The sequence below is a fragment of the Oncorhynchus tshawytscha genome, linkage group LG20 (assembly GCF_018296145.1).
Source record: "Oncorhynchus tshawytscha isolate Ot180627B linkage group LG20, Otsh_v2.0, whole genome shotgun sequence".
Classification (NCBI taxonomy): Eukaryota; Metazoa; Chordata; class Actinopteri; order Salmoniformes; family Salmonidae; genus Oncorhynchus; species Oncorhynchus tshawytscha.
In genome coordinates, this window is record NC_056448.1 from 7008607 (window position 1) to 7034228 (window position 25622).

Here is a 25622-nt window from a genome sequence, read left to right on the forward strand (position 1 = left end):
TCAATAGTGTTCATCAAATTCTACTAAATGAAAAGCCTATATGACATCCTGGCATTTTAAAGTGTACTACATTTTTAAGAAATTCACATACCTAATCAGCCTATTATTTTGAATGTAAGTCTGGGTATTCACACATGCCCAATGCGTTCAGCTAAAGATTGCATGTAGGTTATTAACACAAACCCAGTGGAAGTCAAGCAGAACAACCCATTGTCGTCAATCCATTTGCATGCTCTAGTATAGTCCTATTCTCTCTGGGTGAATATTTCCATAATTGGCTTTGATGGGACTTGGAGAGGAGACCTCATCCTGCCTGTGTACCTGTGGGAGGACGCCAACAGGAAAATCATCTGTCCGGTAACGTCAGTTAATGCACATCTGTTTTCTGTAATTATGGTTGTTAGAATAGTCTCAAATGATAATTACTGTTGACTGAGACAGGCGGGTGACAATTTCTCTATGGGTGAATGTTTACATAATTAACCTAGTTAGTGATTCTCCTCTGCTAATAGGGTACTGTGTTTTTGTAGGCCTAACCAAAGTAATCCAATGCATTTATTTTTATTCATTTATTTGCCAGGATTGTTACACTTTCAAGCACCTCAAGTCCCTCATCATACTTGCAGATCAGATTACATTATATTTCCCTTAAAGAGGGCGAGAGTTGAGGCACAACCAGCATTTTTTAAATCATAATTGAAAAGGTGAAACACTCGCTTTCTGTTAAACATTATTTTATTTAAACGACTATTAAAAGCTTGATGTTTCGGACCTTAATCGGAACCCTCAGGTTGTTTTCGCACTAAGAAGAGCTTAAACTTTCCCCACTGCCCCATCCAGAGAGAAGAGGACAGAAAGCTTCTGAGAGCAGACAGTTAGCTCATAGTTGTATTAACCATGCCTCTGCAATGCCTCAGCAAGGCTGTCCACAATAAAAAATATAAAAAAGCCTCTGAGGAATGTGGCCTATCCCCTGCCCTCACCCTCCCTCCCCACAGCCCAGGCTGCACCTGCAGCGGCCCTGCTCTGCTCATTGTTGGAGTTCCTGCTGTCCCTTGCACATGTGGACATAAACCCAGCAGTGCTGAATAGGCAGGCTGGTGTTTTCACCCACCGCCAGGGCTAATCCAGTACAGGATAGCTGTGCAGTGACTCATAACCCCCACCCCCCTCCTCACTCAACAGACTGAAGGGTCCACATAGAAATGCCACAAATAGAGCTGACATGTCAGAGAACTCGCCTAGTCAATGTCAGAGATGTACATCTGAACTTCTAGATAATATATTTATATCTGAACTTCCCACAACATTCTGTCCTGCTGAACACATGCAGCGTTCCTTTGATTTGAATCCATAGTGAATGTCCTGGAGAGTGGGTATTGGGTAATGTAGAGGTGTTTGGTGTTCACTCTGGGGTTTCATTGGCGTTTCTGTTTTTTATCATGCTTGAAGCTACCTGCCCTCTCCCTCCCTGGCTATATAGAGCATTCTGCTCTACCCTGCTGTCCATGCCTTGCCTTGACCATACAGAACTAAAATGTTAATAATTCACAATAATCCTGTTTGCATGGGCTGCTCAGATATACCCAGGACCTTAGAGTGAAGGTACTGGGAGGAACTTTTTGGTTCAATAAGTTTCCTCATAGATCTACTAAACTACATACATGCCTGCTAGTGAACTGTCACAATCTTCAGTATGCTCAGGAAATGTTAGCTGTTTAAATAAATTTACTTTATATTAAAGCCAGGACTAAACATAGTTATGTTTTGGCTCTGTAGCAGACATTGTGGCCATTACTTCAACTAATGGCTACTCTTTGACTAGTGGGGAAAGTCAGGAAAGTCTTTCGGGGTCAGTGACTAGCCTACAGTAAGGATGCACCAAGAAATGTTTGTGTGCCTTTGCACTTCAGCGAAATGCCCACACGTATTCACTGTCATCAAGGCCAGCAGTCAGCAGCCTGTTAACACACTAAAAGAGAAGACAATCAGTGAGTAGTAATACAACATAGTTGTGGAAGCTGTTCTGTAGGCACTGGCCAAATATAAGGTAAATGAAATTTAATCACACTGTTGGTGTGTCTAGACAGTTGTACAGTTGTAAGCCAATAATTCAATTTTGAACTGCAATGCTCAAAGTAGCTCGACTACCTGGCTGCTACACATAAGGAATGCAATACTGTGGTGTTATGTTGATGTTTGTTGTTATCCAGTCCAGAGGGGTATCCTACAACACAAGCTAGATATTGCTCGTCCGCCTGCCGCTAACTCCAGCAGGCTTGTAACTGCGTTTGCATGTATTTTGGCTATTTGAGCGCCAAACTCTTCATTGAGACAATGCTGAAACATCAATCCATGGGCAGGTCCATGCTACATTTTCATTTGTGACAAAATCAGTCCAGAGTTAGCCTGCCCAGGAGCAGGTTAGTTCTGATGGATTTGTTGCCATATAAATTGACCTGACTAAAAAGTGAGCCATATTTGTATGACCAAAGTTACCTTGTTAACTTTTCAAACCTGATGCATAGGATACCCCTCTGGTTCCTGTTTGGAAACGGTCAATGCTGTTGTAGGCTACCCAAACTAAGTCACCAGCATTGGTTACTGTGTGTGGTGGACGATTGTACAGTAGTATGGGGTTTGGAAAGATTGGTGTGTTGTGTTGAGAGAGAGAGTTACAGTGCTCTAGAGGAATGCTCTGTCACAACATGCTCATAACAAGCTCTGATCCTCCCCTTTCTGGGGTTTTTATAGATTTTAACTGCTCTGTCTGTGCTGTGCTGGAGTTTTATTTTATGCATGGTTAAAGCTACAATCCAGACCATTCAGATCTGCAAACATTGAATGGTTAGCCCAAGGGATATGGGGAAAGGAGTGAATTGGATCTGGCTGATACTCTACCAAAGGCTGCTACATACACACTCGTTGGGCCACCACACTCTTTATCTTCACCTAGCCTCAGGTAGTGTTGTCCTGTCTCAGAGCAGCAGCAGCCAGTGAGTCCACACAGTTCTCTTTTGAGCCTTCTGTGTGTCACCCTGTTTATAAAGAGTCAGGGTCTAAATTAGACTAATGACCTAGTCAGCACTGGTTGATTAAGTAATAAGTGGCGCTCCTCTCCTGGCTGTGTTTGGTGCATAGTAGCGTTGCAGAATTGTATTGTTCCTAGCAGAGAAACGGAGAGAAAAGCCTTACCCTCCTCCCACCCAATGGCACCCCACACCTCCACTCTTAGTGCTGTGTGTGTGTGTGTGTGCGTGCGTAGCCAGCCAGGCAGCTATAGTGACCACTGCAGCCTCAGAGCCCAGCAGCAACACTCCACTCAGTCCTCCCTACAGCAGCACAATATATTAGCTTTGTCACCAGCTTACATAACTACTGCTGTGAACTGAGGACCACTTTTAAAGTCCTTATCTGAAACACAGAACCCTGAGGGGGAAAAAGCATTATATCACACTATTTTGCATTCTGAGACTGTTGGAAAGAAGTAGCGTATCCAGGCAGTTTATAAACAGTTATATTTTGATGGAGTACTTTAGTTGTTAGGCGTTAACCACTACTTAGGCTATTATGGTGCAGTAGTCTGAGGTGAGAGAGAGAATGGGAAAGGAGAAGTCTTGTCTGTGGTTTGTCAGTTCTGCTGTTCTAGGTTGGGACTAGGGTTGTGTCCCAAATCATTCCCCGCCCCCTACATGGAGCACTACTTTTGACCTGTGGGCCATAAGGCCCTGGTTAAATAAAGGTAAAACAAAAAAATGCCTGGTTGACAAATTTGGGGTATTTTATTAGGATCTCCATTAGATGTTGTAAAAGTAGCAGCTACTCTTCTTAAGGTCCACATGAAACATGTAATACAGAACATTAATAGACAAAGACCGAACTAAATACATTTTTTTAAAGTCACACGCAGCCTAGATATCAATACATATACACAAACTATCTAGGTCAAATGGGGGGGCTTTGTGCTGTGAGATGTTGCTTCAACTGTTTTTTTAATTTTATCCCAACCAGTTTTGCTGTTTATTTGAGCAATATGAGATGGAACAGCATTCCATGCAATAATGGCTCTATATAATACTGTACGTGGAGGCAGTTTAATTAAAAGTACTGCCGCAATTGACTAACTTATGTGTAAAGGGGTGGAGGGCACAACCAATGCATGGGGGGTTTATATACACTGTAAAAAATTATAAAGTGCTGGTCCCATAATTCATGAGCTGAAATGAAAGATACCAGAAATGTTGCATAAGCACAACATTTTTATTTCTCTCAAATGTTGTGCACAAATTGGTTTATATCCGTTAGTGAGCATTTTTGCCTTTTGTCAAGATATGCCACACCTGTCAGGTGGATGGATTATCAAGAAGCTGATTAAACAGCATGATCCTTACACAGGTGCACCTTGTGCTGGGGACAAAATAAATGTGCAGTTGTCACACAACACAATGCTGCAAATGTTGAGGGAGCGTGCAATTAGCATGCTGACTGCAGGAATGCCCACCAAAGCTGTTGCCAGATAATTGATTTCTCCATAATCCGCCTCCAATGACGTTTTAGAGAATTTGTCAATACGTTTAACCGGCCTCACAATCTCCGACCACGTGTATGGCGTTGTGTGAGCGTGTGGTTTGCTGATGTCAACTTTGTAAACAGAGTGCCCATGGTGGTGGTGGGATTATAGTATGGGCAGCGAACACAATTTCATTTTATCGATGGCAATTTGAATGCATAGATATCGTGACGAGAATGGCCCATTGTCGTGTCTTCATCTGCCGCCATCATCTAATGTTTCAGCATTATAAAGGATCTGTACACAATTCCTGGAAGCTGAAAATGTCCCAGTTCTTCCATCCTCACCAGACATGTCACCCATTGAGCATGTTTTGGAGGCTCTAGATCGACGTGTACGACACGTGGTCATGGTGCCGCAGAATTCTAAGGCATGTTATTTGTCAGCCACTGTTACCATTAATGCTAGTTAGTGCTAGTTTGACCACCAGAGGGCATCTTTGAGAAGCATTTGATAGCATTCAATAATTGCTGTTCAATATGCATTTCATAAATATGACAAAAGTGTATAAATAAGACGTATGAAACACGTCGGTAAAACCACAGAGGACATAGCAAGTTTTCATTAGTCATTGGGTACATCGTACGAAAAACAGAGTAATCTTAAATAGGCACGTAATTCATGTTCAAATTCACATAGCCACATCATTCAACAGAAATACTCATCATAAATTTAGATGATGATTTTTATTTATCTGTTATTTTACCAGGTAAGTTGACTGAGAACACATTCTCATTTGCAGCAACGACCTGGGGAATAGTTACAAGGGAGAGGAGGGGGATTAATGAGCCAATTGTTAACTGGGGGTTATTAGGGGGCCAGATTGGGAATTTAGCCAGGACACCGGGGTTAACACCCCTACTTTTACGATAAGTGCCATGGGATCTTTGATGACCTCAGTCAGGACACCCGTTTAAGGTCCCATCCGAAAGACGAATACAAGTTATATAAATGGAATTATAGAAATACCTCTCCTTAATGCAACCGCTGTGTCAGATTTCAAAAACACTTTACGGAAAAAGAAACACATGCAATAAGCTGAGACGGCGCTCAGAACAATAGAAAAATTAGCCTCCATGTTGGAGTCAAAAGAAACCAGAAAATACATGATAAATGTTTCCTTTGAACTTCATCAGAATGCAGTCCTAGGAATCCCAGGTTCACAATAAATGCTTGATTTGTTCAATAATGTCTGTTATTTATGTCCAATTAGCTACTTTGGTTAGCGCGTTTGGTAAACAATTCCAAAGTCACAAAGTGCGTCTACTATAACGTGATGAAATGTCTAAAAGTTCCGTAACAGTCAGTAGAAACATGTCAAACGATGTACTGAATCAATCTTTAGAATGTTGTTTACATACATATTGAATAACGTTCCAACCCTGGGGAATTAGAATGACTTCAAATGAGCGGTGGAACGCAGGTCCTTCCCTTGTGAACGCGCATAGTGAAAGCATGGTCAACTCGTGGCAGTGGTGACTATTTCCGGTCTCATTCGAACCCCCCTTCAGACAAAGTTCTATTGACTGTTGACATCATCTAGTGAAAGGCGTAGGAAGTGAGAACTCATCCATATCTCGCTGTAATTTCAATGAGAGCTAGGTTGAAAATCTGCCACCCCCAGAAAAAATCCAAACAGGAAGTGGATTTTCTCAGGTTTTTGCCTGCAATATGAGTTCTGTTATACTCACAGACATAATTCAAACAGTTTTAGAAACTTCAGAGTGTTTTCTATACAATACTAATAATATGCATATATTAGCAACTGAGACTGAGGAGCTGGCCGTTTACAATGGGCACCTTTTCATCCTTTTTCATCCAAGCTACTCAATACTGCCCCTGCAGCCATAAAAAGTTAAAGACTATCAGAAAGAATGTTTGCACTTATTTATTTTTAATCCAGAGCCATGAATGAGTGAGTCACTCAGCTTTATTTAGATGCTGGGGCTATATGACTGTGCCATCAACTTTGATAATATACACTGCTCAAAAAAATAAAGGGAACACTAAAATAACACATCCTAGATCTGAATGAAATATTCTTATTAAATACTTTTGTCAGCACATTCAACTATGTAAAGAAAACAAAATCACACATTATCAATGGAAATCAAATTTATCAACCCATGGAGGTCTGGATTTGGAGTCACACTCAAAATTAAAGTGGAAAACCACACTACAGGCTGATCCAACTTTGATGTAATGTCCTTAAAACAAGTCAAAATGAGGCTCAGTAGTGTGTGTGGCCTCCACATGCCTGTATGACCTCCCTACAATGCCTGGGCATGCTCCTGATGAGGTGGCGGATGGTCTCCTGAGGGATCTCCCCTCAGACCTGGACTAAAGCATCTGCCAACTCCTAGAGAGTCTGGTGCAACGTGGCGTTGGTGGATGGAGCGAGACATGATGTCCCAGATGTGCTCAATTGGATTCAGGTCTGGGGAACGGGCAGGCCAGTCCATAGCATCAATGCCTTCCTCTTGCAGGAACTGCTGACACACTCCAGCCACATGAGGTCTAGCATTAGGAGGAACCCAGGGCCAACCACACCAGCATATGGTCTCACAAGGGGTCTGAGGATCTCATCTCGGTACCTAATGGCAGTCAGGCTACCTCTGGTGAGCACATGGAGGGCTGTGTGGCCCCCCCAAAGAAATGCCACCCCACACCATGACTGACCCACCGCCAAACCGGTCATGCTGGAGGATGTTGTAGGCAGCAGAACGTTCTCCACGGCGTCTCCAGACTCTGTCACGTCTGTCACGTGCTCAGTGTGAACCTGATTTCATCTGTGAAGAGCACAGGGCACAGTGGCGAATTTGCCAATCTTGGTGTTCTCTGGCAAATGCCAAACGTCCTGCACGGTGTTCGGGCTGTAAGCACAACCCCCACCTGTGGACGTCGGGCCCTCATACCACCCTCATGGAGTCTGTTTGAGCAGACACATGCACATTTGTGGCCTGCTGGAGGTCATTTTGCAGGGCTCTGGCAGTGCTCCTCCTAACACTAAGGCGGAGGTAGCGGTCCTGTTGCTGGGTTGTTGCCCTCCTACGGCCTCCTCCACGTCTCCTGATGTATTGGCCTGTCTCCTAGTAGCAACTCCATGCTCTGGACACTACGCTGACAGACACAGCAAACCTTCTTGCCACAGCTCGCATTGATGTGCCATCCTGGATGAGCTGCACTACCTGAGCCACTTGTGTGGGTTGTAGACTCTGTCTCATGCTACCACGAGTGAAAGCACCGCCAGCCAGCATTCAAAAGTGACCAAAACATCAGCCAGGAAGCATAGGAACTGAGAAGTGGTCTGTGGTCACCACCTGCAGAACCACTCCTTTATTGGGGGTGTCTTGCTAATTGCCTATAATTTCCACCTGTTGTCTATTCCATTTGCACAACAGCATGCAAAATTTATTGTAAATCAGTGTTGCTTCCCAAGTGGACAGTTTGATTTCACAGAAGTGTGATTGACTTGGAGTTACATTGTGTTGTTTAAGTGTTCCCTTTATTTTTTTGCCCTTAATTTTTTTGAGCAGTGTATAACGATACTTATTTGTTTTTCAAAAAAACGAAAGTCTGCAATTTGTAATCAAAATAAAGGCAAAAATAATAGTATTTTCCAGTTGTCAACAATTTGTTTACCTTTATTTGCCTACTATGTTCCATTATTTCTGTCATTCAGTGATATTTATTCCCACAGTAATTTATGGATCCATAAGGAAATAAACATCTGCATTTTGAATGAGTATTTGTATCATTTTGTTAACAAAAGCATAAAGATGCTGATGAAGAAATTGTACTGTATATGCTTCATCCAACATTTTGCGGTTTCATGAGGTCGCCCACACGTAACTTTATGTAGGTGCTGAGGCTATATGACTGCATCAACTTGATTTATTTAGCAGACATCACTTGCTTATGTTCAGTCAACACATATCTTAAGAATATGAGGAACGGTGCTGAAATAGTCATCCACGGCGGGTAGGCTATATATAACAATATTTTTAAGATTAGTTTTTTTTGGATAACAAAATAAAGTGGGCATTTTGTAATCTGAATAAAGGCCAAAATATTTATTTCTGTTTTTAGAGGAACAGAAGGACCTTCCCTAACCCGGATGACACTGGGACAATTGTGCGCCGCCCTATGGGACTCCCAATCACGGTCAGCCTGGATTCGAAAAAGGGACTGTAGTGATGTCTGTTGCACTGAGATGCAGTGCCTTAGACCACTGTGCCACTCGGGAGCCATGACCAATGTATATTGTCCTGCTAATAGCCCATTCTAGAAACGTTGTTTACAGAATTCACAGCCTGCCATGCTTGTGAAAAACAGGGTTAATAATACGTTTTCCCCTTCCACATGGTAAAGGTTCCAATTCATATTTTTTTAAATCAATTAGTATATTTGTGTTTCACCACAATATTTGTTGTATTATTTGTTCTGTCTTTTCTGGTGGATTAAACTGAAATTACAACCAATCATGGCCGGTTGTGATACAGCCACCCTAACTAAGAAATACATTTGATGAAAGAATTCTCCCCCTACCCTCCTAGGCAAGTCTATTGTTTTGCTAATAGCCATAATGGCGCTGTACAACATAACTGTGTGTGTTTTGAAAGAGTATTTTCCAGTAAGCAACCATTTGTTTACCTTCATTAGACAACTTTGTTACAATATTTCTGTAATTCTGTGATATTATTCCCATAGTAATTCATTATGGATCCATAGCTAAATAAACATCTGCATTTTGAAAGATTATTTTTAAAATAATTTTATGAAGGAAAGCATGAAGTAATACAGTAATCTACAGCTTTATCCAACATTTTGCGGTTGCATGAGGTCACCCATACGCAATTTAAACATTTTGGATACATTTTGAAGCTAGAAGCTGCCTGCATTTGTTTATTAGATTACTGTGCAGTCTGACAAGTAAACAGCCTACAGTATGTACTGTAGTAAACATGCCAATACTGCCTGGCTCTGGACCAATGCATCAGCTGTCGCCCGAATTTCCACTGATGAGTGAAGATGATGAGCGATCTGCGAAGGTCATATGTAATCTGCTGGCTTCACAGCACATCGCCATCGCTCTAATCACAGTCAGAAGACAGTTGAAGAAACTTGTGTGGATTTATGGAAAGGCTCGGTAAGACATGTTAAAAATATATATGTATAATTTTATTTTTTTGATTTTTCTAAGTTAGGCTATTTACAAGCAAAAGGTAAATAAAATATTGTAGCCTACACCTCACAGACTGCTATATTGTTTCCACAGTAATTCACTTTTGCCTCCTTTTTCAGGTTTCACGGCTCGCAATTTCTTTGGGCAAGAAATCATCAAGAGATATGCTGGACCCTATGTCAGAGGTGTTTCTGGGACCACATTGTTTCTTGCATTTTGAATGTCTTTTTTCTCGTTATTTTATTAACAAAGCTGAAAGATGTTGATGAAGAAATGCAAAATGCCTCCAGATGTCCATCACAACTGTAAATAAAAACACAGCCTCTTTTTACATTCTTTATTGTAACCACAATGTCACAAATAATTTGTATCTACCGTTCCAAATACTTTGATAGTTTGGGATTTACAAATGTGCGCTTTTCATGTCATTTTTCATTAAATCCAGTTCGGATTTAAGTATAACTTTTTACTGACGCCTTTTAGTGAGAGGTCTAATGGTTTAATATTTAAGATCTGTCCTCCAAATTCATATCTAAGGGGCATTTTTCACACCATTATTAGTTACATAGTTTTAGTTTGGACGTGTAGACTGGCAATAAGAACAGCAGGAACGTTTCAGCGCCATTAGTGCAATGCCCCTTATTGTTGCTCTGTGCTACCCAGTGGGGTCGGGTGAGGGTCCACCTCCTCCCTTCCCCATGGACTAGGTCCATCTTCAAGAGAACTGCAAGGCAATCCCATTGTGCGCCTCTCGGGAGCCATGACCAATATAGATTGTCCTGCTAATAACAGGGTTAATATATCTGTGAGAATAGACAAAGAGCTTTTATATAACTCTAAATGGATGATGATAATAATAATCGCATTACAACAAATGTTTTGGAGATTATTTTGTTTTCAAATAATGTAAATTGAGCAAGGAAAAAGGTTGTTCTTGAACATGGGGAGAGACATAGTTGTAAATAAAGCCATTTTGTTATTTAGAATTATTTCTGTTTTTAGAGGGAGAGAAACTAAAAGCCTACAGTTATCTCATGGGTCTCCCAGTTGAGGCCGGCATGGGTATTGAACCAGCATCTGGAGCAACACAGTGTCTTAGACCGCTGCACCTCTCAGGCGCTGTACAACGTGACCGGTCGGGAGTAGGCTACAGTAAGAGCAAAATAATCCTAACATTTCCACACCCTAATTGTAGTCTAGTTTTCTCTTAAAATAAAAGCTTTAGTGTAACACGTTTTAGTAAGTAACACTGAAGTCGTGCATAATTATCAGTTTCTATCTATTTGGTTTATGTCGCCCATTCATTGTCAGACACAGTAGCGCCTTGGGACCCAAAAGCATAATCTGTGCTCTAACTCCCCCTTGCGCTGGTCTGGAGCAATAAAGTAGTGACACAGGGTACTGTACTAAACCACAAATTACCTCTAAGTCCTGCAGCAAAATTGCACAACTTTAAGTTGAGCAACCACTGTAAGTGTCAAGTGTAGGCATGACCTTAGTTTGTACTGTATAAGGCTACTGAAATACATCAGTTTAAATTAAAATGTTTCACTTAACTGCCTTGCACAGCTGACTATCGGCTGAAGTGGCATCACAACAGAGTTTGTGTTGTCAGAATGTTATTCTGATAAAATAATTTGATGCACACGGCATCATTCCTGGATGTATGCCATGTTCATATTCCTATAAAGATATGGGCCATAAAGTTGACACTTCTGTGCACTAAAAACATTTGTTTAATGATTAGCAACTTAAAAGGTTCCTGATAATTGTTTTAATGATTTTTCACATGATTTTTGTATTTGAAGAATTAACAGAATGAAATGGACATTTAGGCCGGTAAAATATGAAAAATAAGCCTACACCCAAAAGGGCAGATTCTGTGATTGGTCAAACTTGAACTGAAATTCTGTGCCCACACAGACACACAAACTTATGCACACACACACACACACACACGTACACACACACACCCTCTCCAAGCCTCAGTCTAACCTCTGAGAAGGCTCTTCTCCTCAAGCTTACTGGACTGTATCAGGTGTGAGGTCACACAAGGGTTCACTCTGTGCCTGCCTTTCTGCTTCTGTTGTAGGGCGGCTGTGTGTGTGTGTGTAGGCACGCGAAAGTCACATGGTGACACACCACATAGTGGTTTCATAGTATAGACCACCATGCCTATGTTATGTATGTGTTGTTCAAGCTTCACCTCTTGGCTGATTTCTGTGTCACTCAAACTGTGTTGTGCTCCTCTCTCTGCCTTCCAGACTCTGTCAAATAAAGCTCACTGTGTGGAGGACATTCTGAGGGTAAGTTGTTCCTAAATCTTTACTTACAGCTGTGACCAATCCTACAGAGTTGAGGTGGTGGTTGGTCAATTTGTTTGTTAGTGTTATTATCATCATGATGAATGTTGGGTTGCTAAAAAGGGATCAGTCGCTGAGCACACAGCTGCTTTTCACATTCCTGTGTTAAAGCCAACCCAAGTTTACAGAGCTAGCTACTGTAGTATGCATTCTGCATTCAGGACAGAGGAGCGCTTAGTGTGCTATATGAATCGGTCATAAAGGTTCTGCTGTGTAGTTAGTCCTCCTCTCTGGGTCTTAGACATTGACTTGGTAGGAGGGCATGGTGAACTCTAGTACACAACGGTGAGTCTCATTGAGATTTAAAAATCTATTTTTGCACGAGAGACCTGGCCATCTGTCTTTACTATGGGGCTCTAATGGCCTAGCTAATACTTATTTTCACAACTTTCTTTCACTTGAGCTCTCTCTGCCTCTCTCTCCTTCAGGAAATGACCCACTCCTGGCCTCCTCTCCTGACTGCCATCCACACACCCAGCACAGCTGAGCCCTCCAAGTTCTCCTTCCCAGTCAAGGTGAGGTCCCTCTCAGCTCACTGAGCTGCTAAAACCTTTACAACTCAACTCCTTTTGTTTCTCTATACTCCGTTTTGAGCTTTAGGTATTTGCCTAACCTAAACCTAATGTGCTGTACTGTATGTACTCGCAACTTAGACTCCCCAAATAAATTTCCCCTTGTCTTACGCATGTTCCACTTAGTCAAACAGTGTTGCACAACACCTACACCACATGCATTATGTCCATTAATCATCGGTGTTGTCATAGATTACAAGGGAATGCATAAAACACCTCTGTGTCTGCGTTCACTGTATGTGCGTTCACGGTGTGTTTGTTCGTTGTTATCCCGTTCATACCAAGATGAAAACCCACCAATTTTAGCATGTCACCAACTTTCTTTACATCTGAAAGGTATTGCCGGGAACAAAGCCTGTATTTTTATTTCCGCCAACCGGTATTATGTTTAAAAGTCCCACCAACGCCTCAGTATAAAAGGTTGCCTTTCATTTTACCGGCTTTGGCATGTGTTAAATCATGAACATTCTATTGTTTTCTGACGTCAAACTCCTCCTTGGCAATCAGAAAGCTTTACAGAGATGCAATTATTTTACATTTATGTAGTTCTGTCCTTGCGCTGTTGTCTATTGTCACAGAAATGCTTTGGCATTTAGCTTTGGCAATTTGCACACAGCCTTTTCATTTTGACTTTAACAGGTAAATATTTTAAGGCCCTTTATTATTTAGCTAATAAGTTATTGGTTTCTAACTTAGCCTATAGGAGCTGGAGGGCTATCCGTTCCAAACTTTAAATTGTATTTCCACGCTCTAGCATTTCGACCAATTTTATAAGTTGGTTTAGATATAACTCTTCCACTCCTTGGCTGAGAATAAAGAGGAATATGGTGGAAGTAGTGTTCATTGATCGAGCTCTTAAACAATTTAAACTAGGGTCCTGTTATTTCTCACACGATTTCTATTTGGTGCAAAATGATGCAACTGGCATGCCCAGACTCCAATAATGCCTTGCCATCTGGAGGATGGCCTTTTACATCAACCAATGGCAATATCATGGATAGTAATGGTTTGGAAACATTCCAAGATCTTAAAGAAGCATTTATATTACTAAGTAACTATTTCATTTGTTTTATCTACAGTTTATGTCAGCTATGCTGGCCTATTGAGTTCCATGGTGAACCCAGATGTCGAACCATCCAATGATGGAATTTGTAAACAGATTATCTGGTCGCCTAAAGGACCAATCTCTGTAATACATAACGACTTTTGGAAAGTTCACACTGTGCCTAGCATTAAAAAAAGTATGGCCCACATATCTAAATGTAGATGAATAATCTTGTTTTTTTTGTATTTATTTTGGAAATGTTTTTTATTAGGGAATATCTATGCATCCAATAACAAACAAAACAACAACTTGTTATGTCAAGAATTTAAAGAGGAGATTAATAGACTTATGTATATTTCAGGATATATAAATTATCCTTGCTGGGGATTTTAACTATCTTACGTGATGATTGACAGATACAAACTATTGATTTTGTTTGCATAGCACAGCCATCTAAGCCTATAGGCTGCACAGAAACGTTTTTTTTTTCTTTAAAAAAATGTAATTAAGCTCAAAATATGCTATTTTATTATTTTGAAAATACGTTTGATTAGTCTTATCTTTCTTACGACCTGCCTAAAATAATTAATGGATTTCTTTGTGATGGTGTATATTCAATGGAATTATTAAAATTAACGCCCACCCCTACTTCCACTCTTCAATGGTGCATGCGCACAGGATATAAAAGGCTTATGCCGGCAAGAATGTGGTAAAAATGGGACTGTTTGAAATAAGGTCATACATTGCCCAGTTACATTTTTTAAATAATTTTTTATTGTTTCACAGACAACTTACTGTGTGGAAAAGCATATCTGTGAGTGTGTTCACTGTGTGTGTGTTCACGAAGGTTTTTTGCCTCTACTTTGTCCCCTCACAGGAAGCACAGCATGTCCCACCTGCATTTCCAGGACAAAGTAAGTTAATGTGAGGGAATGGGAGACTACACTCACTTGGTATATCATGTTACATGCATCAAGTTTAAAACACTAGTTTAGCAGTGTTTCTCTGAGAACAAACTGCCCCCTGGCCTCTCAAATGAGGATTATTAGCTTATGTGACAGTTGATGAGGGTCGCTCTCTCTCTGCAGCCCCGTTTTCATGATTGCGCTATAAATGCTCTCACTTTTTTTTAGTATCTCTTTCTCTCTCCATCTTGCTTTTTCTCTCTACATTTTTTTCTATGTGTAACTCACTCACTCACATCAACAGTACAAACTCCATGCATAAGTGTGTGTGTGTATAGTGCGTTGGTTATCGCATGTGTGTGTATGTGTCTGTGCCTTATGTTTGTGTTGCTTCACAGTCCCCGCTGTTCCATAAGGTGTATTTCTATCTGTTTTTGAAATAAAATTTTACTGCTTGTATCAGTTCCATGTGCGCCTCCCATAGTCTGTTCTGGACTTGGGGACTGTGAAGAGACCTCTTGTGGGGTATGCATGAGTGTCCGAGCTGTGCGCCAGTAGTTCAAACTGACAGCTCGGTGCATTCAACATGTCATTATCTCTCATAAATACAAGTAGTGAGAAAGTCGTTTTCTCCTCCACTTTGTACCAGGAGAGATTGACATACATATTATTTATATTAGCTCTCTGTGTACATCTAGGGGCCAGCCGTGCTGCTCTGTTCTAGGCAATTGTAATTTTCCTATGTCATTTTTTTGTGGTACCTAGCCACAGGACTGAACAGTAGTCCAGGTGTGACAAAACTAAGGCCTGTAGGACATGCCTTGTTGATAGTGCTGTTAAGAAGGTAGAGCAGCACTTTATTATAAACATACTTCTCCCCATTTTAGATACTGTTGTATCAATAGGTTTTGACCATAAGAGTTTACAATCCAGGGTTACACCAAGCAGATTAGTAACCTCAACTTGCTCAATATCCACATTATTCATTACAAGATTTAGTTGAGGTTTAGGGTTTAGTGAATGATTTGTCCCAAATCCAATGCTTTTAGTTTTAGAAATATTTAGTACTACTTATTCCTTGCTACCCACTGCAACTTACTGCAACTCTTTGTTAATTGTTTCAGTCATTTCAGTCGCTGTAGTAGCTGACATGTATAGTGTTGAGTCATCTGCATACATAGACACACGGGCTTTACTCAAAGCGAGTGGCATGTCATTAGTCAAAATTGAAAAACTAATGGGCCTAGACAGCTGCCCTGGGGAATTCCTGATTCTACCTGGATTATGATAACACCCTATGTTCTGTTAGACAGGTAACTCATTAGCCACAATATAGCAGCAGGTGTAAAGCCATAACACAAGTTTTTCCAGCAGCAGACTATGATCTATGATGTCAAAAGCTGCACTGAAGTCTAACAAAACAGCCCCCACAACTTTTTATCATCAATTTATCTCAGCCAATCATCAGTCATTTGTGAAAGTGCTTGTTGAATGTCCTTCCCTATAAGCATGCTGAAAGTTTGTTTGCTGTAAAGTAGCGTAGTATCTTGTCAAACACAGGCTGATTTGGTCGGCTGTTTGAGCCAGTAAAGGGGGCTTTACTATTTTTAGGTAGTGGAATTACTTTTGCTTCCCTCCAAGCCTGGAGGCACACGCATTCTAGTAAGCTTAAAATTGAAAATATGGCAAATAGGAGTGGCAATATTGTCCGCTGTTATCCTCAGTCGCACTCTGTGTCAATTTCTCTTTTTCCATCACTCTCTTTCTCTTCATTTCCACCAGACTCTGTCACAAACACTCGAGCCTCTCGTCCCCCAGAGTTAGAAAGTCATTGGTCACAGCCGTGTTGTTCGTCTCCCATCCATTGAACTGGCCTGCCAATAAATAATAAACCTCCCAAATGAGTTCGGCTCTGGGCCTCTCTTTATTAAGGTTTTATTGACCTATTCTTTCCCTTTTCTAACCGCACTAGTTGGGAATCAGCTGTGACTTGTTGGAAAGGTGGCATCACCAGCTATAGCGTACAATGACATTCTAGATGATTCTGTGCTTCCATATTTGTGGCAACAGTTTGGGGAAGGTCCTTTCCTGTTTCAGCATGACAATGCCACCATGTACAAAGCGAGGTCCATACACAAATGGTTTGTTGAAATCGGTGTGGATAAACTTGACTGGCCTGCACGGACCTCAACTCCATCTAACACCTTTGGGACGCCAACTGCGAGCCAGGCCTAATCGCCTGACCTCACTAATGCTCTTGTGGCTGAATGGAAGCAAGTCCACGCAGCAATGTTCCAACATCTAGTGGAAAGCTGTTATAGCAGCAAAGGGGCGACCAACTCCATAGTAATGCCCATGATTTTGGAATGAGATGTTCGGCGTCCAGGTGTCCACATACTTTTGTCCATGTGGTGTATTTATAACTGGGCTAACTATCAAAGAATATGAACGATAGGCCATCATTGTGAATAAGAATTTGTTCTTAACTGACTTGCCCTAGTTAAATAAAGGTTACATTTTAATTATAAACAAAAATAACATGTGCACACATGGCTAAATGCAGCTCTCGCACTAATCTAAAAACAAGCACATCTACTCACAACCGCTCATGCAGCTCTACTCACGACCGCTCATGCAGTAGAATCCTACTTGGGTGCATTCCGCCTACAGCAAAATGTTTTGCATACTAAGTCTTGCATAGTTTGTTAGTTTCGGTATGTTGCATTGGAAGTGGCTAATATTGTGTTGATTCGATCACAATTCCCACAGTAAAGGGAAACATTACCAAGTTAACTTTCCAGAGTTTTCCCCCTTAATTGACTTCCAATCTTGCGCGCAGGCTGATATTTCTTCTGCAGGGCAGTCCCGAGTGTGCCCAGTTTAGAGGGAATATTGGTAAGGGGGTGTGTCCCATCTGTTTTAGTCAAGATGTTTTTTTTTTTTTCTCTTCCCAGAACAGTATGGATCACCTCCGCTAGCCTCTTCCTCCAGACTCATCTGTCAACAGAGCTCTTCGTGAGTATCCTTTCACCCTCTGTCATGTCCCTAATGTGTACTAATGTCCCCAAAGAGGGGCCATAGTGCACCCCAAGCCTTTGTCTCCCGTTGGTATTGAAAAGGTCGCAGTGACCCTTTGTGGCCTGAAAGAACATCCAGGTGGTGGAGGTAGTGTGTGTGCGTTCGTAATGCAGTTAGTTCAGATCAGTGCAGACCGTGTATTAGATTACCTCATAGACTCTTCAGATATATCATCCTGCTATCAGATTAGAGAGAGGCTGCAGCAGCAGGGACACATAGCAGAAGTCTACTCACCTGTCTGTGTGTGGTTGTATTCTTCGCATGCGTGCCACAGACGAGTCTCGTGTCACTTTTTCTCCTATTACACAGTCACCGGCAGTCTGTATCATCACAGCACAGTTTCACCATTTTCTATCTAAAATCCTTCCTATGTATCGTAGCTGAAATAAAAGATCCCAAACATTTTCCATACACACAAGGCTTATTTCTCACTAATGTTGTGCAAAATTTGTTTACATTCCTGTAAGTGACCATTTCTCCTTTGCCAATAGAATCCATCCACCAGACAGGTGTCGCATATCAAGAAGCTGATTAAACAGCATGAGCGTTAGAGGTGCACCTTGTGCTCAGGATAATAAAAGGTCACTCTAAAATGTGCAGTTTTGTCACAACACGATGCTACCAATGACCAGCCACCTGGACAGCTGCTGAAATTGTGGGTTTTACAACTGTCAGAAACCGTCTCATGGAAGCTCATCTGCGTGCTCGTCGTCCTCACCAGGGTGTTGACCTGCCTGCAGCTTGGCGTCATTACCGACTTCAGTGGGCAAATGCTCACCTCGCTTGCCACTGGCACGCTGGAGAAGTGAGCTTGTCACGGCTGAATCCCAGTTTCAACTGTGCCGGACAGATGGCAGAAAGCGTGCATGACTTCGTGTGGCCGAGTGGTTTGCTGATGTCAACGTTGTGAACAGAGTGCCCCATTATGGCGGTGGGGCTATGGAATGGGCAGGCATAATCTACGGACAAGCAACACAATTACATTTTATCAATCAATCATTTGAATGCACAGATACCGTGACGAGAATGACCCATTGTCGTGCCGTTCATCTGCCGCCATCACCTCATGTTTCAGAAAGATAATACACGGCCTCATGTCACAAGGATCTGTACACTATTCTTGGGCGCTGAACATGTCCGTTCTTCCATGGCCTGTATACTCACCAGACATGTCACCCGTTGAGCATGTTTGGGATGCTCTGGATCAATGTGTACGACAGCGTGTTCCAGTTCCCTCCAATATCCAGCAATTTCACACAGCCATTGAATATGAGTGGGACAACATTCCACAGCCACAATCAACAGCCAGATCAACTCTATGCGCTCTTTGCCTCTATGTTGCGCTACATGAGGCAAATAGTGGTCACCCCAGATACTGACTGGTTATCTAATCCACGCCCCTACTTTTTTTTTTAAAGGCATCTGTGACCAACCGATGCATATCTGTATTCCCAGTCATGTGAAATCCATAGATTAGGGCCTAATGAATTTATTTAAATTGACTGACTGGACTTACTTTATTTTATAAATTCAGTAAAATCTTTTAATTTGTTGCATTTTGCATTTATATTTTTGTTCAGTGGAAAAGGGAATGATATCAACCCGCAAGGCAGGCAGTCAAATCATTTTCCAAAAATGCTTGATAAATGGTGCATAACACATATAAAAAAATTCATTTCATGAAGAAATATTAGTGGAAATATATCCATAAAAAGTTCAGAAAAGTATTTTTAATCATTGATTCCTACCCTGTATTGTCTGATTTGGAATCTCGCCAAGGAGAGATTACATGCCATTAATTCCAATAATTAGACCTCACCACAGTGGACACAATCATTCATTACACAATTGTTCTAAATTAAATCACCCTCTTCAACCTCATCATTCAGTTAAATCAAATTATGTTGTGAATTAACGTGCCCAATTTACGTCATTCAGTGAGGAGAAAGACACATTAGCGCCTGGCTTCGTACCAACGGCCTACAATGCATTTGTCTTGGCCCGTTAAGGTAGGAATCTTGTTTTTTGTTGTTGTACAATATCAAACGTCAGTGGCCGTTTTGACAATGGCGGTTCTGGTGTTAACAAGGCCGTTTCAGTGTACAGTAGAACAACAATATAAAACATATTTTGGACAAACGGAAAGCTAAGACGTAGTCAGTCACACTCAAACTCATATCCTTGTTAGAAAGACACATGTAGCAAGGCCTATGCCTAGTTCATGTAATGTGCGACCCTCTCGCTCTTCTAATGTATTCACACCACCGATATTATCAGGAGGACAGAAAAGCTTGGCCTATTTGTTAGCATACTAGTAAAAGCCATGATAGTAATAGTTCCTCCTGCCCTGCCTGGTGAGTGTGTGGCTCTGAGAGCACATCTGGTTGAGTGTTACAGCAGGAGAAAGGAGCTCAGCGATCCTGGAGACTGCTGTGTTTAGCTTGGAAGGGGTTCTGCTCGGGCCTGGTGTGTGTGCGTGTGTGTAAAGAGGCCTAACCTCTGAGGGATTATAGGGATGTTGCAGGGAGGGGGATGTTGTATTGTGATAGAGAACAACTCTCCATCTAAACCATTTACTCACCTGTATTATTATACAGTTTGTTAATAGTTACTGCTTTTACACCTTTCTCTATTTTCTCACACATTCCTGTAAAAGGCCAGATAAATGAACTGAACTGCTCTCTAACACCTTTCTGTCTCTGCGTTCTCTGGTTGTAACTATGCTTTCTGTCTCTCAGGTCCTTCAGTACGGTTGTAGCAACACATTCCAGTGGGGTGGAGTCAGCCAGCTCCAGTGACTCCGAGAGCAGCTCAGGGTCAGACTCAGACAGTGAGAGCAGTGAGAGTGGGACAGAGGAGGCCCCACAACCCATCAGGAGCAGCAGCCCACCAGTACCCAAGGTACAAACACACAGCACACTACTTAGTCATACACTTGGAACACTTAAATAACTTGCTTTGTCTTTGATTGATCATGCGTTCACCATGGGCCAGTTTCCCCGTACACAGAATCTTCATTCAAATGGCTTTGGAGTCCAGGACTAGGCTTAAGGTTTATACCGGGTCCTATATGTTTCTTTACATTGTTCATATATTGTCTCTGTCCAGGCTGAAGGCCCCGTGGTGACTAACTGGCAGCTGAATAACTGGATCAGAGTGAGCCAGCAGAACCCCATCACAGAGAGCCATAGTGACACTGTCCAAAGCCCTTTACCGAAACAGCAGCAGAGCCATGACTCAGAGGAGGAGGCCATTCCTCCCAGGGACTACAAATCCCACACACCACCACAATACCCAGAGTTCAGCGATAGTGAAGCCAAACCTCCAGGAAGTGAGAACGTTGCCTGCAAACAGCATGTCCGCCACAAGTCCCCGGCCGTCTCACATGTTGGGGACAGCAGCAGCCAGAGAAAAACTGTGGGGAACAAACATCCCTCCAGACCAGTTAAGGCTCCCCGTACTGAGGACTCCCAGGCTGGGCTGCGGGTGGAGAGTGTGGAGGTGGCCCCCCGCGACAAAGACCCCTCGTTCACAGACAGGCCAAAGGTCAAAACGAAAACCGGGCACAGCAGCAAGAGTGGCAGTGCCATAACGGGCAGTAAGAAGCCTGCCAAGCGCAACTCTTTGGAGAAGAGGAAGACTAAAAAACCAGAGTCTGGAAGCAGTGGTTCCAAGATGACTCTGATGCTGGACTGTAAGAGGGAGAGGTCTCGCAGTCCCAGCCCTGCCCGGGTGGTGGAAACCTCTGTCAGTGTCAGGAAAGAGACCGTCACGGCCCCTCATAAGGGCCAGAAAACGCCCAGGAGCTACTCTGCAGCTGCAGCACACCAGGCCAAACGGGAGTCCTCAGCCAAAGCTTCCAGGGCCCCCCAGGGACCTCCACATGCCCTGCTGGTGAAGATTGAGCTCAATCTGCTGTCCAGGGTCCCTCCCCAGGGCTCCAGGCCTTCTCATGGGGGCCGGGAACCAACCAGCAGGAAGAGACCCAACATAGCCCCAGAGAGGGGAGACGGGGACCCTGCTTCCCCCATCACTACCAAAGTCTGCAAAAAGAGACCGGTCAGTGTTTTTGTTTGTTTTGTGAAATAGGATGCATACTGTTGCTGATATTAGCAGGTTTTTGTTTTTATGAACTGGTTTGGGTTCAGCAGCTCTTCTATACAGGAATATTATGTCCCACTCCTCACCTTGTCCCCACTCTTAGCCATGTATAGGTATATCAACAGTGCTATCATAATTTAAAACACATTGGTGCTACGTTTGCTATCTTACCAGCAGAGACAATGTCCCATACACAATGTCACCTTCCTGTTACATCACTTAACGATTGTATTGTGTGACAAGTCTATGGCTACCCAAATAGTCTGGGTAGCTATTTGATTAACTATTCAGGAGTCTTATGACCTGGGGGTATAAGCTATTTAGGAGCCTCTTGGACTTGGCGCTCCGGTACTGCTTGCCGTGCTGTTGCAGAGAGAACAGTCTATGACTAGGGTGGCTGGAGTCTTTGACAATTTTTAGGGCCTTCCTCTGACACCGCCTGGTATAGAGTTCCTGGATGGCAGGAAGCTTGGCCCCGGTGATGTACTGGGCCGCACGCACTACCCTCTGTAGTGCCTTGCGGTTGGAGGCTGGCGGTGATACAACCCGTCAGGATGCTCTTGATGGTGCCACTGTAAAACCTTTTGAGGATCTGAGGACCCATGCCAAATCTTTTCAGTCTCCTGAGGGGTGAATAGGTTTTGTTGTTCCCTCTTCATGACTGTCTTGGTGTGTTTGGACCATGTTAGTTTGTTGGTGATGTGGCCGCCAAGGAACTTGAAGCTATCAACCTGCTCCACTACAGCCCCGTCGACGAGAACGTGGGCATGCTCGATCATCTTTTTCCTGTAGTCCACAATAATGTCCTTTGTCTTGATCACGTTGAGTGAGAGGTTATTGTCCTTGCACCACACGGTCAGGGTTCTGACCACCTCCCTATAGGCTGTCGCATCGTTGTCAGTGATCAGGCCTACCACTGTTGTCATCAGCAAACTTAATGATGGTGTTGGAGTTGTGCTTGGCCGTGCAGTTATGAGTGGAGTACAGGAGGGTACTAAGTACGCACCTCTGAGGGTCCCCGTGTTGAAGATCAGCTTGGCGGATGTGTTGTTACCTACACTTACCACCTGGGGGCGTCCCGTCAGGAAGTCCAGGATCCAGTTGCAGAGGGAGGTGTTTAGTCCCAGAGTCCTTAGCTTAGTGATGAGCTTTGAGTTTGATGGTAGGCCTTGAATACATCCACAGGTTCACCTCCAATTGACTCAAATTATGTCAATTAGCCAATCAGAAGCTTCTTAAGGCATGACATCATTTTCTGTAATTTTCCAAGCTGTTTAAAGACACAGTCAACTTAGTGTATGTAAACTTCTGACCCACTGGTATTGTGATACAGTGAAATAATCTGAATTTAAACAATTGTTGGGAAATTACTTGTCATCCACAAAGTAGCTGTCCTAACTGACTTGCCAAAACTGGTTTGTTAACAATACTTTTGTGGAGTGGTTGAAAAACAAGTTTTAATGACTCCCACCTGTGTATGTAGACTTCCAGACTTCAACTATGTGTAGACAGCTATGAAAAATACAGATACACTTTCTAGGTCGATAGTGTGGTCTACAGCTTATCATGAGATACTCTACCTCAGGCGAGCAAAACCTCGAGACTTCCTTAGATATCATGCACCAGGTGTTTACATAAATACATAGGCACCCATTCGTTGTCTTGCCAGGGGCTGCTGTTCTGTCCTGCTTCCTGTATGTTGAGTCATGTATTCAGTGTATTTTAAGCATTTTAGTTCCCTCATTGAATCAAACATACTGTTTTGCATTAGGTGCTAAGTGTGCAGTATCCCAGCTGTAATTGTAAATTTGCCTGAAAATCATTTATACAGTATATGTCTGGTCCTTGTTTTCTTTGGCTCTCTTCTGTTGAGGTATTCAGGGCAGCCTGTTCTCCTTCAAAAGGCTCTTATCTAGGCTGTGCGTCACTGCCCCTGAGAGGTCTGCCAACCAGTATGGTTGACAAGCGTTAGATCGTGAAAGTAGTAGTACTATAGACCTCGTGGTCTGCTTGAGAGGGTGAACATGGAGAAGTAACAAAAGTGCTTTGACCACAGATGCTGAATTCATTTTTTAAATTGGAAGAACAGCAAACCTGTCGCTAGTATAGTTTTTATTACTATTATTATAATTTTTTTCAGGCTGAGAAGGATGCGAAATCCCTGCCAAGGAAGAAGCCAAAACTGGAGAAAGATCCCAAACACTCCTCTTCATGTCCTGGTTCCGGCAAGTCTGCGTGAGTAACACTACACCCCTCAGTTCTTAACTCCTCCTAACTAGTGTCTTCAATGCTCTGCAGCATATCTATCCATAGCGCTTCTCTGCCCCAAAGTGCTGAAAACTACTTCTGGTATAACATTCTTCTGGTATGCCTAATAACATTACAACGATATTAGAGATGCATCAAACAGAATGTTTGGTGATTTTCCCCAGCACCTTAAGCTGTCCATTGGCCGAATGTCACCCTAGAGACACGGCTGGGTATCAGACTGGGTGTCTGACTATTTCCAGATTCCATGAAGTTGTGAAGTTGAATGTAAGACTTTTTAACCCTCTAAAGGGGGGTGGAGTTCTACTAAGCTAACATATGGAATTGTTTTAAGATGGCCATACCAAGAATCATTTAGGTATTTGATTTTGATTTAGTACCCCTTTAGGTCAAAAAATTAATAAAAAATGTCAATTTGCAGAAACATTTAATTTGGGCTTACTGCTATTTGCCCATAGACAACACCTTGAATAAACGATGGTCCCAAAAAAATGTGCCACATACCTGCTAATATTCATTCCCCTCCATAAATGAGCCCATGTTGGCAAGAAGTTGAATTTATAGGTCTGGATTTCTCTAAAAGCTATAGCCTACATGGCTTAATATCAGGCAGGTCTGCTGTTTTAGCCCAACGGATGTAGTAGCATAGTGGCTAGGCTATAGATGGCAGAAGCATTGGGTTGACAATCTGCATTTGTTTAGGCTACCCAAAGAGGAAATCATGAACTACATCAAACATAATTTTCGATTTGATACCAATACCAGCTATAATGATACTCAATACCATAACGATACCACTGTGAAGAAAATGGCACAAAGTCAAGTATAAAGCACTGTTGCTCTAAGCAGTTTATGTTATTCTTTAATAACAAAAGCAAACAAGGGGGAGGAAAATAATAGGTTTATTCGAAGAGGACAAATCATATGGGGAGGTAGATGGTCATTCTCCCCTGTCCTCAGTTATGCTCTCTCAGTGATTCTCTCCCAAGAACATAGGGGCAGCATGTAGTTTTATAACGCAGCCTGGGTTTGACCAATTAGTATTCCTTGCAAACAAAATAGCCAAAGTATCCTATTTCAGGAGACATATTCCTCCCATGTCTCTGAAACATTGATAAATATTCCCTATTACAGAAAAACACTATTTCCCTTAATCGTTATTACTCTATTGACTTCGCATCCTTTTGACCTCTCGTCCTCTGTCTCTGCATTGTGTATTTATCTTCGACATTCTTACACTGTATACAACACATGCGGTCAACTCTATCAGGAGAGCTAGGCCATTGGGTGTGCAAGCTTTGAGTCAGCACTGCTCAAGCACACCCGAGTAGGGCTCGGCGTTATACCATATTTTACAATATACCTGTATAGATGCACAGACTGGTTTGGGTTTTTACTTTACCTCCTATGACGATATTTGAATGTTTGGTTTGTTAATGTGATACGCTGTGTGTAATGTAAATTTTTATAGTTTACTCCACTACTTTAGTCATCTCTCTTCGCTCATTCTCTCTTCATGCCACTTTCTACACAGA

General features: G+C 42.3%; 1 protein-coding gene across 2 annotated transcripts in view; it reads left to right on the forward strand.

Annotated features, from left to right (window-relative positions):
• The window catches only part of LOC112219622 (AF4/FMR2 family member 1), a 72853-nt gene that overhangs the window by 17257 nt on the left and 29974 nt on the right, over positions 1 to 25622 (forward strand). For both annotated transcript variants that reach the window (XM_024381039.2, XM_024381040.2), the window contains exons 4-10: positions 12020 to 12061; positions 12547 to 12633; positions 14613 to 14649; positions 17595 to 17655; positions 20457 to 20619; positions 20827 to 21777; positions 23960 to 24054. In XM_024381039.2, coding sequence (XP_024236807.1) covers positions 12020 to 12061; positions 12547 to 12633; positions 14613 to 14649; positions 17595 to 17655; positions 20457 to 20619; positions 20827 to 21777; positions 23960 to 24054 — 1436 coding nt within the window. The remainder of the gene's footprint in view (positions 1 to 12019; positions 12062 to 12546; positions 12634 to 14612; positions 14650 to 17594; positions 17656 to 20456; positions 20620 to 20826; positions 21778 to 23959; positions 24055 to 25622) is intronic.